This window comes from Melanerpes formicivorus, unplaced genomic scaffold (assembly GCF_026170545.1).
Source record: "Melanerpes formicivorus ecotype bairdi unplaced genomic scaffold, bMelFor1.0.p_v2 SCAF_14, whole genome shotgun sequence".
Taxonomy (NCBI): domain Eukaryota; kingdom Metazoa; phylum Chordata; class Aves; order Piciformes; family Picidae; genus Melanerpes; species Melanerpes formicivorus.
Genome location: NW_027142366.1, coordinates 11911075 through 11928150, shown reverse-complemented (window position 1 = coordinate 11928150; position 17076 = coordinate 11911075). Strand labels below are relative to the sequence as shown.

At 56.9% G+C, this 17076-nt stretch overlaps 1 protein-coding gene across 4 annotated transcripts; it reads right to left on the bottom strand.

Annotated features, from left to right (window-relative positions):
• Positions 1-370: 370 nt before the first annotated feature.
• GGA2 (golgi associated, gamma adaptin ear containing, ARF binding protein 2) lies at positions 371-17066 on the bottom strand. 4 transcript variants are annotated; one of them, XM_068147413.1, is made up of 17 exons: positions 16937-17066; positions 16329-16413; positions 15610-15685; positions 15048-15146; positions 12956-13079; positions 10913-11016; positions 9291-9371; positions 8335-8472; positions 7401-7482; positions 5676-5795; positions 4790-4957; positions 4482-4537; positions 4045-4223; positions 3148-3317; positions 2328-2500; positions 1349-1459; positions 371-767 (listed from the first exon to the last, which is right to left on the bottom strand). In XM_068147413.1, the coding sequence occupies exons 1-17, from the start codon at positions 16968-16970 to the stop codon at positions 657-659; spliced, it is 1911 nt and encodes a 636-aa protein (XP_068003514.1). In that variant the 5' UTR covers positions 16971-17066; the 3' UTR covers positions 371-656. The 4 variants fall into 4 exon arrangements, with proteins under 4 accessions (XP_068003514.1, XP_068003511.1, XP_068003512.1 ...); XM_068147410.1 differs by having other exon boundaries at positions 2328-2497; XM_068147411.1 differs by having other exon boundaries at positions 16329-16395.
• Between the last annotated feature and the right edge of the window lie 10 nt (positions 17067-17076).

Here is a 17076-nt window from a genome sequence, read left to right as displayed (position 1 = left end):
CCCAGAACCACACCGAGCTCTGCAGAGCCCCAGGGAAGGATCCAGTGCCAGGCGAGCTGTGGGGCTTGTGCCTGGATGAGCTGGTGACACTCGGCAGCATTGTGTCAGAGCTTGGCCTCAAAGCCTTCCCCCTCCTTACTCTCTTCACTCCACTTTGTGCCTTTCCCTGTAAACTACCACCACCCAAGTCCTGGTAGCCCAGCTGCTAGCCCAGTTCTCCCCCTCAGGGGCCCAGTGAAAACAGGGGAGGTAGGTCCCTGGGGGATTCTGCCCTGGGTCCAAGCAGGCTTGGGGGAGGGCTGAGGGGTGGGGGAGGGCCGAGGGGTGGGGGAGGGCCGAGGGGTGGGGGAGGTTTGCTTTTCTTTTTTTTTTAATTCAAGATTTAATGGGAGAGAAAAAAAAATAGCCCAGAAAGCAGCAGGAAACATGTGGAAGGAAGAAGCATTAAGGGTCCCTGGGCTCTGGAGCAGGGTCAGCTAGAGAGAGGCCAGAGAAGAGCAGCCTGGTTGAGATTCCTTCCTCCTGACACCAGTGCAGAAACCAAAAGGAATGAGAAGATGGCAGATCCTGAGGAAAGGAGCCATGATGGGGTCCAGGCCAGCACAGTTCCTCCTTCCCCAGTGAGGCATGATGGCAGTGTCCAAGGCTGCTGGACTTCAGCTCCTGCCCCAGAGCTCTGCTTCTGGGAAGCTGGTCACCTCTCCCACCTCGCTGAAGGGCTGCAGGCCCTGGGTGAAGGCCAGCTGGTACCTCAGTCGGATGGGAGCCTGGGAGAGGAGGGAGAAGAGACACAGACACATCATGCCTGCTGATTCCTGGGCCCCTGCAGCCTTGCTGCAGTGAATCACCCTCTGAAAGGGGAGACAATGCTTCAGTTGTGCACAAACTCTGCACAGAACAAGTCCTAGACCTTCATAAGAGCCAGGAGCAACAACTGGGAGACCTTTGCAAGGGCATGCTTGGCGCCCTAGGCCTGGCCAACCTTCCCAGCAACACACCACCTCCAGCCTCATGCATCACAAATACAGCAGAGCTGCCACCAGCACTTGGGCCTTGGATGGCCTTATGTTCCACCAGCTGCAAACATCTGCAGTTGCAGTGTCTGTCAGGAGCCAGCTCTGCAGGTGGACTGAAGCAGAACTCTGCAGGCCCCTGCAGCAACAGCCTGCTCAGACCCTCAGATGATAGCTCTGTTCCAGTGGGAAAAGCATCTTCCCAGCAGAGCCCAGACTCCTCTTGTACCCCCCAGTCACCTCCCCACTAAAAGCACTCTCTCCACCTTTCACACCAACACCCACCCCCTGCAGTGCCCCTCCAGCACCCCCAGCAAGCTCAGCACCATGCAGACCTTGTGTGGGTTGGAGAGCAGCAAGACCTGGGAGAGCAGGGCAGGTGGGAGCAGGGGGCTGAAGGCTGGCAGAGCAGAGCCTGATGCTGGCTGCAGCTTTATCTTCATGGGCTGAAAGAAAACAACAGCAGCACTTCTTGGTCCAGGCTGAGGAAGGGCTGTGGGCATTACCAGAGCTGGGCAAAGAGGTCAGGCAGCTGCTGGCCTTCCATGAGGAGAGTGCCTGTCACAGCCTGCTCCTGGAGGCAGAGCATGGTTCTACAATCACAGAATGGCTTGGGCTGGAAAAGCCCTCTGAGATCAAGACCAGCCTTCAACCCAACACCACCATGGCCCTTAAACCATGTCCCCAAGTGCCATGGCCACACATTTCCTGAACCCCTCCAGGGATGGTGACTCCATCACCTCCCTGGGCAGCCTGTTCCAATCCCTGACCACTCTTGCAAGAGAGAAATTGTTCCTAATCTCCAACCCAAACTTCCCCTGGCACAATTTCAGGCCATTTCCTCTTGTTTTATCACATGATACTAGGGAGAAGAAGCCAACCTCCACCTGTTTCCAGCCTCCTTTCAGGGAGTTATAGAGAGCAATGAGGTCTTCCTTCAGCCTCCTCCTATTCTCCAGACTAAACCTCAGTTCCCTCAGCTGCTCCTCACCAGACCCTTTACCAGCTTTGCTGCCCTTCTCTGGACATGCTCCAGATCTTCCTAGGCAGACCAGCCCATGCAGAGGCAGGAGGGCTTTACCCAGGAGGCTAAAGCACCACATGTGGAGGCTTCTTTAGCTGTCACAAGGCCAGGGCCACACTCTGTGGAACAGGCACCAGGGCCACAGGCCCCAGCACCACACCAGGTTCCCTGTTCAGGGACAGCAAGCCATGCAGTTTTCAATCAGCAGGGCAATTCCTATGCAAGAAATGGTGAGCCTTCTCCTCACAACACCTCCGAGGAGTGCCACTTACTCATCACAGGCCTCTCACCTCGGGGACTGCAGCCTGGAACACTATGTCCTGGATGGGTTGAGCTGCTGTGCTGAGCATGGAGAGCACCATCACCAGCACGTCCGGGCGGCCAGGGGCTGGCTCCCTGGAGAAGTGGAGCATAGCCTTGAACCCATTCCTGTCATACACAGTAAGGGGGCAGATCCTGCCTGCTGGAGACAAGAGGAGCATCAGACATAGCATGACCCCCTCCCCACCTCTCCTGGGGGCAGGATAAGGGACAGCAGAACACAAACACACAGAGCTTTTCCTTCCCCCAGCACACTCAGGCCAAGCAGCACAGAGCTCCTCAAAGGCAGAGAAAGGAGACTGACTGTCTCCATTAGAGGTGCTGGTGGGACTAGCAGCTCAGATGTTAAAAGCCAGCCAGATGTCAGGTATGAATCCAACCCAGCTAGAAGGAGCAAAGCAGCAGCTGTTCAGCACACAAGAGACAGCCTCTCATCACCACTGCCTGGTAAACCCACCCTGGCTATCTCCAGACAGCCACTCCAAGCCTTCACTTGAGGGCCTGAACGCCAAAATGTCCCTGCCCCTGTCCTCTTCCCAAAGGAGCAATGGCTGAGACTCTGCAGTCCTCCTAACAGGATCCTTGTCCTGCTCTGAGGCAGGGCAGGAAGCTCCTGAGTGTGGAACAGGGAGGACAAGGACACTTCCACAGCACCATCCTTAGCTCAAACTCTCCAACACATCAAGTCCTTTATAGACTTTTCTCCAGCCAGCCCACACAGCATGAGGCCACCTTGGCTTGCTCCTCTGCTGCAGTAAGCCTCTAGTAAGCAGAAATCATTGCACTTACTTGGTTTAATTGAAATTAAAGGGACAAAAAGGTTTTCCAGAGAAGCACCATGGGAAGCTGGATGCAAAGAGACAGCAGGCTTCAGCTTGGAGCCTAGGCTGGAGGGTGAAGTATCTGCCTTTGACCTGTCTGGAAGAGCTGGAAAGGGCAATGTCACTGCTGATAAATCCCTGGAAAGAGAGGCATGTAGGAAGCTTGCATTAACTGGGGAACAGATGTGGTTTATACCATCCTCTGCTGTGTCTGTGGTTCCATTTCCACCAGCTTAAACTCTCTGAGCTCCTGAGAAACCCCAAACCTGCCTCTGTTTCACAGGGAAGAAGCTGCTGTTTCAGCTTTCTTAAGACAGACTCTTTGTTTGAGGGCTTTGGAAGTCTCCTTTCCCTGCAGACAGACTCTCTGGAGCTTCAGTCAGTGAGGTTAGAGTGAATTCTAGCTCAAAGACAATGCAAGGAGCTGGGACTCTCCCATAACCTTCCTGGCTTCTATTGAGGCAGACTGGGTAATGAGCATCTGCTCTGAAGAGCTGGGGGTAAGAATTTGGTTCACAACCTGTTAGGCTTCCCCTGGAGGCCTAGAAACTACTGCACAGGCTGAAGAAAACTGGGAAAGCATTTTCTGAGCTACAGGGTGTTAAAAGACCTGACTGCAAGGAGTTTGTTCCTCAAGACTCACTTGTCACTGAGCTATGGGATTTGTCTCACCAAGTTCCTGACCCCTGGGAGGTCAGTTCCACACAGTGCAGTTAACAGGGGCCTAGCTGCTGCTCAAGAGCTGATGTCTGGCTGGACAGTTTGCCCTCAGCAGGCAGCTGGAGCTGAAAGTTTTCCCTGAATCTCTGCCATAAAGCAGAATTCCTCATCTGCAAAGCCAGGCTGTATCATGCACATTGCTTACAAGGACAATGGCCTGGTCTGGGATGGTGGAGACAGCTGATCAGCCAGGCTCTGAAGCTCACTCTTCTCTGGAGAGCTCTCTTCCCAGCCCTCCTGCAGTCCCAGTGTCTGAACAGCACTTGGAGCAGCACCATATCCATTGTGTGCACCAGCCTCAAAGAAGTGAGACACTTCAGGTTCCTGCTGGACAGCAACAGCAAAAATCAGACCTGCTCCTCTGAGAAGGATCTTGGGGTTAACAACACTGCTCATAGTAGAGACACAAATGTTTAGTCTGGCTGCAAACTGCACAGGAAGCTCATTGCAAAGCAGGAGGGTCCCAGCTTCCCTTCAGAGCACAGAGGAGTCAGAAAGGCTGCCCCAGAAAGCCAGGTCAAGACTCACATCTGATCTGTGGCCTTGGCACTTTATGGACTAAAGTAGGTGAGGAGCACTCACCTCTGCTGAGCCAAAATCAGGTGGTGGTTTCTGTGCACCAGGAGAGCTGCTGAGACCTAAGAAAGATGTCAAAAGGCCACAGATCGGTTACAGAAAAGAAGGGTTTGCCTTGGGCCCTTCCTTTGTGGCCAGCAGCAGTCTGACTGCAGCCTCACACCAGGAGGAAGCCACATGCTTGAGGAGATGGCAACAGCTGCAGGGGTCTCCTTTCTCTGAGGGACCAACATTAGATCCCCATGTGCTGTGTGTGTCAGCCACCCCCAGCCCCAGCAGCAAGGGGGACGCTGTGCTGAACTGCAGCTACAAACCCAAGGCCTGGAGCTGCTCCTCCAGCAGGCAGGCAGAGCTGGTGCTGCTGTGGCGGGCAGTGGTGGCTCTGCTCCCAGACTGGGCTGGAGGGCCCTGGGAGGTCCTCTCCAGTTCAGAGAAGTCGATCAGTGTGTAGCTCCTGGTGCGCCTCGGGGCTGCCTGGGGTGCTTTGGAAAGAGCAGAGAGGAGAGGAAGGTTTTAAGGCCAGGCTGGATGTGGTTCTGAGCAACCTGATCTACTGTGAGGTGTCTCTGCCCATGACAGGGCAGGAACTGAAGGATTCTGGAGGTCCCTTCTTATTGCTGTCTACAACACCCTGAAGGGAGGTTGTAGCCAGGAGGGGGTTGGTCTCTTCTCCCAGGAAACCAGCACCAGAACAAGAGGACACAGTCTCAAGCTGTGCCAGGGCAGGTTTAGGCTGGAGGTGAGGAAGAAGTTCTTCACAGAGAGATTGGCCATTGGAATGTGCTGCCCAGGGAGGTGGTGGAGTCCCCATCCCTGGAGGTGTTTAGGAGGAGACTGGATGGGGTGCTTGGTGCCATGGTTTAGTTGATCAGATGGTGTTGGGTGCTAGGTTGGACTTGATGATCTCAAAGGTCTTTTCCAATCTGGTTAATTCTCTCTATCTCATTAATTCTCTGATTCTATGAGAGAGCCCTCCTGGAAGGGGCATTGTGCCTATGGGCACAAGCACCCCAAGAGGACAAGGAGGTGAGGAACTCCAGGAGCATTTCTGCTGGCCCCACGTACCAGCAAATGGTGGCCATGTGCCAGTGCCCCTGTCTTACAGGCTCATCTCCACATTTGCCCTCTGGGCAGCTCTTCCCCTCCAGACCCCACTCACATACTCCCTGCAGGAGCAGAAGGCTGGAGGGGGCTCCTGACCTGGTGCATCAGCAGAGCTGGTGGCTGAAGCTCCTCCACCACCATTTTCCTGGCTGGGTAGAAGTTGCCTGCAGCGTCTGAGCGCCTGCGTCAGCTCCTCACTGGCCTGCAGAACGTCAGCTGCAAGACAGGAGAAACCAACCAGCTGTGACACAAGGGTCAGCTCCACTCTCCACAGTGCATCTAGAGCTGCCTGAGGTGAAGTCTGATGGAGCAGCCTGCCCCAAGCTCTGCCCAGTTGTTCATATTTGCACATCTGCTGATTTCAGGCCTCTCACTTCTCCAGGTCCCTTTGAACTCCCATCCTGTCTCTCAGCCCTTCAGCTCCTGCCATCTCTCACACACTTGGTTGTTCTCCACAAGCTTTCTGAGGCTGCTTGGTCTGTAATCCAGCTCCACCCTGGCTGAATGGAAAGTCTGAGGCACAGCTCAGCTCTTGGGGTTGTTGGCATCACTTCAGTCAAGGGCTTAAACCAAGACTGAAATGAGGTCCTCTGGGAAGGGCTGAATTTCACAACTGGAATTCAAAGTCTCTGCTGCTGACCCTCCTCAATATGTTACTTAAGAAATGAGAAGAATTTTCTCCCTTCTGTGTTGATAGGCAGGGAGAGCATCAATTTCTGTAGAGAGGCCTCAAAAAAGAAACAAAGAAAAGAGAGAGCAAAGAGTGGGGGAGGAAAGAAAGAAGAGAGAGAGAGAGCAAAGGGGGGGGAGGAAAGAAAGAAGAGAGAGAGAGCAAAGGGGGGGAGGAAAGAAAGAAGAGAGAGAGAGAGCAAAGGGGGGGAGGAAAGAAAGAAGAGAGAGAGAGAGAGCAAAGAGGGGGGAGGAAAGAAAGAAGAGAGAGAGAGAGCAAAGGGGGGGAGGAAAGAAAGAAGAGAGAGAGAGAGAGCAAAGGGGGGGGAGGAAAGAAAGAAGAGAGAGAGAGAGCAAAGGGGGGGGAGGAAAGAAAGAAGAGAGAGAGAGAGCAAAGGGGGGGAGGAAAGAAAGAAGAGAGAGAGAGAGCAAAGGGGGGGAGGAAAGAAAGAAGAGAGAGAGAGAGAGCAAAGGGGGGGAGGAAAGAAAGAAGAGAGAGAGAGAGAGCAAAGGGGGGGAGGAAAGAAAGAAGAGAGAGAGAGAGAGCAAAGGGGGGGAGGAAAGAAAGAAGAGAGAGAGAGAGAGCAAAGGGGGGGAGGAAAGAAAGAAGAGAGAGAGAGCAAAGGGGGGGAGGAAAGAAAGAAGAGAGAGAGAGCAAAGGGGGGGAGGAAAGAAAGAAGAGAGAGAGAGAGAGAGAGAGAGAGCGCAAAGGGGGGGAGGAAAGAAAGAAGAGAGAGAGAGAGAGAGAGAGAGAGAGAGAGAGAGAGAGAGAGAGAGAGAGAGAGAGAGCAAAGGGGGGGAGGAAAGAAAGAAGAGAGAGAGAGAGCAAAGAGGAGGGGGAAAAGAAAGAGAGAGAAAAGAGCTCAAAACTCTTAATCTCCCTGAACATCAGAATTCCCCAGGCTCTGGAGAACCTCAGCTGGCAGAGCCTGGATTCAGCTTAACTTTGTGCCCCAAGTGAAACGTGGAGAGAGGTCTGGGGCAGGGCTGTGCCACAGGCCATGGGCATGCTTTAAAGGGGAACGTGGGAAGCTTTGCCAGCAGGTGCCAGGTGCCCAAGCATTGCCTTCTCAGAGGAAGGGCACACTCCACTTGTCAAAGCAAAGGCAGAAACCGACCCCAGGGAAGTGCAGGGGCAGAGCTGGCTCTTACCTAGAGCCTCTTCATCGTCGACTGCCTCGCTGGCCAGGCGGAAGAGCAGGGGCCTGAGCTTCTCACCGTGCTGGAGCAGAGTCTGTACAAGGAAACTTCACATCAAGGCTCAGGAGATCCCAGCAACTCTCACCCTTCCCTCCCACCATGATCAGCTGAGGAAAGCTACCCCCAGAAGAAGAAGATGCACCTTCTGCCCAGGCCCACACAAAGGATGCCAGCGCTGCCTGCTGCTGCACTCAAAGCCACAGTGGCCTGGAGGGCAGGCAGTGGAACAAGGAGGCTTTGCTGGTGTCTCCTCAGCAATCACCCCCTCTGTACACACACAGCTGGGAGACAGAGCCCTGTGAAATGGCTCAGGTTAAAAGGCAAAGCAGCCAGGAGTGAAGAGCTCCCTCACAGCACTCAGAGGGAAGCATTACAACCAGCAGTCAATGCCGAGCTGCTTCCAGCTCTCTCCTTTGTGTCTGAGGAAGGCAGGAGGCAGAGAGGCAGCCACTCTTTCAGTCTGAAAGCCAGGTCTCTTCCATCTACAGCAGCAGCCCTCCCACCAGCAGCTGACTCCCAAACTCTGCCATGGGGTTGCAGGTGTTTGGAGGCCACAGAGCTGCCCTGGCAGCCCTGCTGGGGACATCAAACACTTCCTAACTCACTGACAGCAGCAGAACAATGAACTCTGGGCAGGAAAAGGGCAATCACAGAAACCCCTGGGATCAGAAGCTGAAGAATCCACAGCTTTGAGCTTTTCTGGTCAGATCCCATCACACCCACCTAACCCAGCCTGGGGCCAGGGGAATTCCCCTGTTGGAGGAAGAGCCATTTCCTCACCAGAGGAGCAGCCAACCTGGCCAAAACCTGCCCCCTGAATCCTGTTGCCTTGGGTCCTCCCAGCCACAGGCAGGAGAACCTCTTCTGCAGGAAGCAGAGCATTCACCTGGAGAGCCTCCTGGTCAGGCCTGGATAACTCCTGTCTCCTGTGGGCCTCCAGAAATTCCCCCATGCACTGAACCTTCTCAGAAACCTCCCTGATGGTGCTCACTCTTCTGGACACCTTGGCTGACTTCTCTTGCTCCTTTGATGGAAAGTGAACGAAGAGCAGATGAGGATTTGGTTGATACAGCCCGTGCCTGGCAGGAGCACTCTGGGCACACTCCTTGAGGAGCTCCTTTCCCCTCCCATCTTATTGCAAGCAGGGGAGGCAGAAGGCAGCAGAGCTACAGACACCCCAGGATCAGAGCTGCACCACACCAGCCTGCCAAGGGTGGAGATGGACACCTCCTGCCTTCCTCAGGGCACCCTGGGCAGGGTGCTGGTGCTTAGGGAATTCATTTCACCACAGGCAGGAGTGAGACTCAGAATCAGAGCTGGGAGTTGGTGGCTCTGCTGCACAGACTCTCCAACCAAAGGCAGGGATCTCATCAAACCAGGCCAGATGTCCTGGTTAGGCAGGCACTGGGGTGTCCTCTCAGAGGACAGGTGACCACACAGGAGAAGAGGCAGCTCTGTGCAGATGGGGCTGTTCCCCACCTGGGAACTGAGCTTTCTCCTGGAGCACTGCAGCCAGGCTCCCACTCCCATGGGGAAGTCACACCACACAGCTCCCTCTGCCTGGCAATGGCAGGTCTGAGGGAAGCAATCCAAGACAACCCCACAGAGTAACTCTGGGACACCCAGCACTGAAAACCATCCCTCCCCTGGGGCATCTCCAACACTTCAGCTGAGACAAGCCACAGCCAGGTTCCACCACCACCTCTGGCTGGTCCCTTTGATACCAGTGAGATGGCAGCACTGTGGGGGTCACTATAGAGGCCTCCCTGTCCACAGTGGAATTGCCAACTCCCTCCCCTCTGCCTGGCTGCAAACACAGGTTCTGACCCCTGGGGCTCCTACCTCTTGAACCATGCTCTTGATCAGGCAGTTGGCAGCCTGCAGGTCTTCTGAGTTGTTGCTCTTCAGGAGCCTTGCTAAAAGCTGTGGGGGGAGAGCACCAGGCAGCAGTGAGCAGGGGGCTGCAGGGGCGAGCAGGGGGCTGCAGGGGCGAGCAGGGGGCTGCAGGGGTGAGCAGGGGGCTGCAGCGGGGCGAGCAGGGGGCTGCAGCGGGGCGAGCAGGGGGCTGCAGCGCGGCGAGCAGGGGGCTGCAGCGCGGCGAGCAGGGGGCTTGCAGCGCGGCGAGCAGGGGGCTGCAGGGGCGAGCAGGGGGCTGCAGCGGGGTGAGCAGGGGGCTTGCAGCGGGGCGAGCAGGGGGCTGCAGGGGCGAGCAGGGGGCTTGCAGCGGGGCGAGCAGGGGGCTGCAGGGGCGAGCAGGGGGCTTGCAGCGGGGCGAGCAGGGGGCTTGCAGCGGGGCGAGCAGGGGGCTTGCAGCGGGGCGAGCAGGGGGGCTGCAGGGGCGAGCAGGGGGCTTGCAGCGGGGCGAGCAGGGGGGGCTGCAGGGGCGAGCAGGGGGGCTTGCAGCGGGGCGAGCAGGGGGCTGCAGGGGCGAGCAGGGGGGCTGCAGCGCGGCGAGCAGGGGGGCTGCGGCGCGGCGAGCAGGGGGGCTGCGGCGCGGCGAGCAGGGGGGCTGCAGCGCGGCGAGCAGGGGGGCTGCAGCGCGGCGAGCAGGGGGGCTGCAGCGCGGCGAGCAGGGGGGCAAGCAGGGGCTGCAGCAGGGCGAGCAGGGGGGCGAGAAGGGGGCTTGCAGCGGGGCGAGCAGGGGGGGCAGCAGCGCGGCGAGCAGGGGGGCAGCAGCGGGGCGAGCAGGGGGGCTGCAGCGGGGCGAGCAGGGGGCTTGCAGCGGGGCGAGCAGGGGGGCTGCAGCGCGGCGAGCAGGGGGCTTGCAGCGGGGCGAGCAGGGGGGCTGCAGCGGGGCGAGCAGGGGGGCTGCAGCGGGGCGAGCAGGGGGGCTGCAGCGGGGCGAGCAGGGGGCTTGCAGCGGGGCGAGCAGGGGGCTGCAGCGCGGCGAGCAGGGGGCTTGCAGCGGGGCGAGCAGGGGGGCAGCAGCGGGGCGAGCAGGGGGGCAGCAGCGGGGCGAGCAGGGGGCTGCAGCGGGGCGAGCAGGGGGCTTGCAGCGGGGCGAGCAGGGGGCTGCAGCGGGGCGAGCAGGGGGCTGCAGCACTGTCCCCAGGCACACAGCACATGGAGCAGACACTGAGAGACACCCACTGGTGTCACAGTCCTGGAAACAGGTGGGCTCATGTCCCACAGCCCAATCCAGGTTACATTGCTGCCTCCCACAGCTGTCTCCACACTTTGTTTGGGCCTCTCTGGCTCTGCAGCACCTCTGCCAGACCTGGCGAAAGCCTCCCTTGGGAGACTTTCGTAGTCACTGATGGGTTTCTGTAGGAAAGTTGTACTTTTGGCTAAGCAAAACTTTCTGACAAAGCATCAAAGAACTCTGTGGCTGCTGTGCAGCAGGGAGGGGTGGCAGCTTTCTGAAGATTCCCTCTCTGAACCAGCAAGAGCTTCCCAAACCCACCTGGGCCTGTGTTCTCAGCAGCACAAAGCAGAGGGGTGCATATGAAGGCCCTGAAGTTTACCTTGGATTTCTCTTCATCTGTGTCAAAAATAGACTTCTGAGGTCTTGGAGAAGGGGGAGGTAAAATTTTGTCTTCTGGCAGCTTGGGGTCTTCTTTTACAATCCCTGGAATGGGTAACAGGATCTGTTCAGTGGCCCCTGAGCTGCTGAGCACCACTGCCCAAAGGTGCATTGGCTTGGGCACCTCCTGCCTCCATCTCTCCCCAGAACCTGAGACAGTGAGAAGCAGCAGCAAGGAGTTCCCTCAGCACACCCCCAGACCAGAGTCTTTCCCTTCCCCCTTGAACTGAGCATGGGCCAGGGGAGATTTTCTGGGTGGAAAATAAAACACAGATGTGCAGAGCTCACTCTGGGTGAATTCCCCCAGAGCAAGAGCACTGGGAGCAGCCAGGGCTGCCACAAGAGCACTGGGAGCGCCCCAGTGCCAAGCTCCAAGCACTCAGGGCTGCCACAAGAGCACTGGGAGCGCCCCAGTGCCAAGCTCCAAGCACTCAGGACTGCCACAAGAGCACTGGGAGCACCCCAGTGCCGAGCTCCAAGCACTCAGGACTGCCACAGGAGCACCCCAGTGCCAAGCTCCAAGCACCCAGGGCTGCCACAAGAGCACTGGGAGCGCCCCAGTGCCAAGATCCAAGCACTCAGGACTGCCACAAGAGCACTGGGAGCACCCCAGTGCCAAGCTCCAAGCACTCAGGACTGCCACAAGAGCACTGGGAGCACCCCAGTGCCGAGCTCCAAGCACTCAGGACTGCCACAAGAGCACTGGGAGCACCCCAGTGCCAAGCTCCAAGCACCCAGGGCTGCCACAAGAGCACTCCAGTACACAGCCAAAAACCAAAGAGCCCTTCATGCCAACAGTGACCCTGTGGACATCTCTGCTCTAGCCAGAGCAGCAGCTTCCAACCACACAGAAGATGCCTGAGAGCTGCCTGGCAGGAGGGCACCCAGCACCCCTGCTCAGCACTCACCAGTGCCACAGGGAGTGCTGAGCCTGCAGCAGCCTCTGCAGGAAGGTGAGGCAGTGCTGGTGAGGAAGAGTTCCACAGCAGGCCCTGGGGGAAGGCTGGCAAAGCTATTTGATGCTCAGAGATGCACAGAGCAAACCTGGTGGGAAGCATCTAGCAAGCTGCCTCCTTGCCCTGAACCCCCACAGGAAGCACTGTGGCCTTAGCTAGGCTATGAAGCCTCTTACCTGGAGTATCAAGGGGGGATTGGACACATTTCTGGCTTACAAAACCAGTAAGCCAGGAAATGTGATGGAATGGATGGAAAAGCTGGCTCAGGGTCTCTGTGAACCCATCTCTCATAGTCCATATTGCAGGGCAGAGATCACCCTGAGTTTGTCCTGCACCTTTTCACTGCAGAGCTGTGGTGAGCTCTGGGAGACAAAGCTGGGGAGGGGTTTGGAGCACAGCCCTGTGAGGAGAGGCTGAGGGAGCTGGGGTTGCTTAGCCTGGAGAGGAGGAGGCTCAGGGGGGACCTTCTTGCTGTCTACAGCTACCCGAAGGGAGGTTGTAGCCAGGAGGGGGTTGGTCTCTTCTCCCAGGCAACCAGCACCAGAACAAGAGGACACAGTCTCAAGCTGTGCCAGGGGAGGTTTAGGCTGGATGTTAGGAAGAAGTTCTTCCCAGAAAGAGAGATTGGCCATTGGAATGTGCTGCCCAGGGAGGTGGTGGAGTCCCCATCCCTGGAGGTGTTTAGGGAGAGACTGGATGGGGTGCTTGGTGCCATGGGTTAGTTGATCAGATGGTGTTGGGTGATAGGTTGGACTTGATGATCTCGAAGATCTCTTCCAACCTGGTTAATTCTATTTTAAGAGATGCCAGGAGGCCAGCCTGGGCTCTGCCCCTGTAAGGCTGTTTCTAAACAGCTCCATCCACCCTCAAGCCCCCAGCCAGCCCTAGTGGGGGGGTGGCCCTGTCCCCTGCTCCTCACACAGCGTTTAATGGAAAGAGCTGAGTCACAGCCCAGAGGGCAGCTATCTGTGGTCTGAAACCCTGTGACTTGCAGAGCTAAAAAGGAAACTGAAATAACAGAACCCAACCTTGTTTCTTCAGCATCTGATAAGCCTCCTGGATTTTCACTTCCTGAGGAAACCAGACTGTCCAACTGAACACCACTGCTGTCACCCTCGACTTGACTTGCTCTGAAGACCAGGTCCCATAGTACTGAGAACAAAAACCAAACAAAAAGGGAAAGCAAGGCAAAAAAATAAGTTGGAATCCAAAGGATTAGTGCCAGGTAGAGCAGCTGGGTCTGGCCCCAGTCTGGGGGTGTGCAGAGAACTAATGCTTTGCTCACAGCACTGTCAGCTGTGCCTGGCTGGGGCTGTGCACACAGGGGGTGCTGGGGGACAGTGACAGAACTGTGCAATGCAAACCTGCCTGAACCCACTGCAAACCTCCTCAGAGAGTCACACAATGGGTTGGGTTGGAAGGGATCCCAAAGCTCATCCAGTTCCAACCCCCTGCCATGGGCAGGGACACCTCCCACCAGCCCAGGCTGCTCAAGGCCTCATCCAGCCTGGCCTTGAACACCTCCAGGGATGAGGCATCGACAGCCTCCCTGGGCAGCCTGTTCCAGTGTCTCCCAACCTCACTGGAAAGAATGTCTTCCTAATCTCCAGTCTCAAGCTCCCCTCTTCCAAAGCCATGCCCCTCCTCCTGTCACTGCAACCCCTTGTCAAAAGTCCCTCCTACTCTCCTCTAGTCCCTCTGGGTACTAGAAAACTGCTCTAAGGTCTCCCTGGAGACTTCTCCAGCCTGAGCAGCCCCAACTCTTCCAGCCTGTCCCCAGAGGAGAAGTTCTCCAGCTTCTGATCATCTTTGTGGTCTCCTCTGGGCCAGCTTGAGCAGCTCCATGTCCCTGGTCAGCGAATCCAGAACCAGGTTGCTCTGTTTTAGTAGCAACAGCTCAGTCCTTGGCTGTAAGCACTTCCCTTCACTACCCACACTGCACACAGCAGCACTGCCCCAGCCAGAGCTGGGCAGATGAAAACTGAAGCCCACAAGACACCAAAGTTATTGTCCTGTCTTGTCTTCAGCCTCTAGCTGTTCTGGTTTATCTCACTTAATAGGCTCAGAGGAGCAGCAAGTGGGAAGAAGGATAAAACCCACCCAGACCTCCAAAAGATGAGGCCTTTTACACCTGTCCAAACAGCCAACACAACTGTGGGGAGACATCCTTCAAACCTCCTTGCTTTACTGAGCCATCTTTACCCAGCCTGCACCAAGAGGTTCTGCTGCTGGTTCAGCACTCCTCTGAAGCCAGCTTTCTGCACCTCTGCCATCAAGGTGATGTCATGGAAAATGCAGCCTGCAGGAGGGGAGATTGATTCCTGATCTGCTGAGGAGGGGGTTAAGAAAGTCCCAGACCTGCTGCTTCCTGCAGAGAGGAGCAAGGGGTGCAGCTCAAGCAGGGCTCCATTTTCCATCATGGGAGGCACTGCCCAGGGAGGCAGAGCATCCACTCTGAGCCTCTCAAACTAAACAGATGGCTGCTTCCCTTCCCAGGAGGCAGTGGTGGCTCTCAGAAGCAATGTGCTCCACAGCAGGGAGCAGCAGTCAATGTATTGACTATATGGAATGAATCTATGGTGAGTGTCAGCACAGCACAGCCCTGCCAGCCTCCCCTCCCTTGGGGCTGCTACTCCTGGGGACTGGGGTCCTCTGCCTGGCTTCCAGGACACCTGAGCAGGAGCCCAGATGGGCTGCAAAGGGACAACTGAAGTCTGGTTCCTGCTGGCACTACTTAGGCTGATCTTGCCCCATGGTCAGGATCCAAACTCTGGCAGGAGACAGCAAGGAGGAAAGCAGCCTGAGCACGAGGGTTTGAGGACAGAAAACATGGGAAAGGCTCTAGGCAGCTCCTGAGACCTCTGTCCTCTGCCACTTCCCCCACCAAAGCTCTGTAAGTCACTGGAAGGCAAAAGGACCACAGACTGAGGAGGCACAGGAACAAGTTCAGGCTCCTCTAGAGTCCCCAGCCATCCCAGCAGAGGACAAAGCTGTGCACAGAAAGAGGCACAGCATGAATCCTGCCCTACTTCTGGGTGAGATCCATGCCAAGCTGTCATGGCCAGGATGAAATCAGCAGTGTGTCCCAGCTGCAATGGCTGTGCCACCACAGCCACCTACCTTTGGGGAGAGCACTTTAATCAGCTCGTTCAGAAACCTGAACTTGGCCACTGCATGGTGAAATCTCTCCCCACAGTTATTCACACAGGTCTCTAGCACCTGCAGAGAAGAAGACAGCACTGAACAGAAGCTGTATACACAGGTCCTGGGCAGCTTTGAACACCTTTGCCACTGTGGCACTAATAGGAGTCTCTGGTGCTGCAGCCACCAAGTAATGAGAAAGCTGAGGAGCAGAACTTCTCTCTCTGCCTTCATCCCACCTTCTCAAGCTGCATGTTTAAGGCCATCTGCTCTGTTCCCTCCATCACCAATAACCTTTGGGCTCCTGCCCCTGTGGTGGGACCAGAGGGCAAGCAGTAAGAGCTGCAGAGCACTGAAACACCTCAGCAGAGCAAGGTGGGGAGGAGCAGCAGCAGTTCCTCCCAGCCTGGCTTCTGTGTTCCTTGTGCAAGGGAACGTTGAAAGGGAGAGACATCAAAGAGAAGTGGCAGCTCCACTGCCTGCACCCCCAAACTCTGCCTCCAGGTCCCTGCTGCCTCTGCAGGCAGGTGCAAGCACTTACTGTGAGAGCATGGAGAGCTTCCACCTCCTGTGGGGACTGGATTTTATGTGCCAGCAGCCTCAGAGCGAGCGATGGGCTGGGGAGCAGCAGAAGCAAGTCAGGCAAGGCAGCAGTACCCAAGGGAAAGTCATCAGCAGAGCTGCCAGCCCCACAGCCTGCTGCACCAGAGACCCTTCCTCTGCCACAGCCCTGGCCTGGGCCACACACACAGCAAGGGTGAGAGGTGAACCGACCCCAGCTCTGGCCTCCAGCCATGAAGGAAGGAGCCAGCTGGGAGAGGCTGGGGCCTGGCACACAGCCCAAGCCAGCCTGCTGCCTGCTGCTGGTGGGGCACAGCTCTAAAGAGACTGTCCCTAAACTTTTGACAGCTCATTTGCTTAATCAGTCCCTGCTCCTTCCCCCAGAGCTCTGGCTGTCAGCTGGAAGCTGGGGAAGTCCCAGCAGAGATCTCCTGGGCCACTCTCAGCTCACCCAGGGCTGGCTTCCTGCAGAACCCCACAGCAGGGCAGGACCTGCTGCCTCGGTGGATGCCAGAGCCCATTCCTTACATCACCCTCTGCCATATACATCTCGACTCTTGGGAGCAGCAGAGCCCAGCAAGCACTCCTGGCTGCCTCTCCAGGCTCCTCCCAGGTCCCACTCCCCCCACAGCCAGGAGAGAAGCTGAGAGCCAGACACAGAGCCCAGAGGGAACACAAAGAGCCATCTGTCTGCCTTACCCTTCTGTGCTGGCATTCACCCGGTCACAGAACTGCTGGATGAATTCCCAGTTTTCCTCAGGGACACCTGGGTCAGTGGCTTTATCTTACACAGGGAGAATAATCAATAAAGAAAGAAAAAACCCCAACCCTCCTTGGTGGAGCACAAGGCAGGAAGCAGCCCAGTCCTTGCTCTGCCACCAGCTGCTTCAGGGCTTTTTGTCAGAGGCAGAAATAGAGGAATGCAGGAGGAGGAGGAGGAAACAGCTAAAGCCTGCCCCAAAACTGAGTCCTGAGTGCAGAAAGTCAAAGCTGGGCACAAAATGAGGTGCTGGAAGCAGTGCCAGCAGGGCCAACGAGCAGCAGTTTTAGCATAGAGCATGAGAAACTGTTAAAGACCATCCCCAGGCAGCTCTCCCAGCATCAGACTGCAGATCTCCCTGGGAGCACAGGCAGAGTTCACCCTTTAGCTGCAAGAACCCATCCCAAGGCACAGCTAAACTGAGGAGAAAACCTTCCCTTGGCTTCCCCCCCGAGCTGAAGCTGCTGCGGTGCCCACCCGGCAGGGGCTGCTTCCAGCGGCTCCAGACCCTGCAGCGGTGCCCCCCCTGCCCCCCAGCCCCACTCACTGAGCCACAGCTCCAGCTCCTCGCTGCCAGCCATGGCCTCTCAGCTCTGCTCCACCCTCTGCCACTCTGCTCCACCCTGCCACTTCTCACCGTGGGCTTCCCACCCGAGGTTTTGTGGCGCGGAATTGAAACCCGTGGGC

Bases quoted from the DNA above. Each gene is read 5' to 3' on its own strand.
- GGA2 (XM_068147413.1), bottom strand. From the start codon at position 16,970: ATGGCTGGCAGCGAGGAGCTGGAGCTGTGGCTCA. The intron at 4,224-4,481 runs GTGAGTGCTCCT...GCTGTCCAGCAG, and splicing joins CTGATTTTGGCTCAGCAGAG to GAACCTGAAGTGTCTCACTT. The intron at 768-1,348 runs GTCTGCATGGTG...CTCCTCTCCCAG, and splicing joins TGCTCTCCAACCCACACAAG to GCTCCCATCCGACTGAGGTA.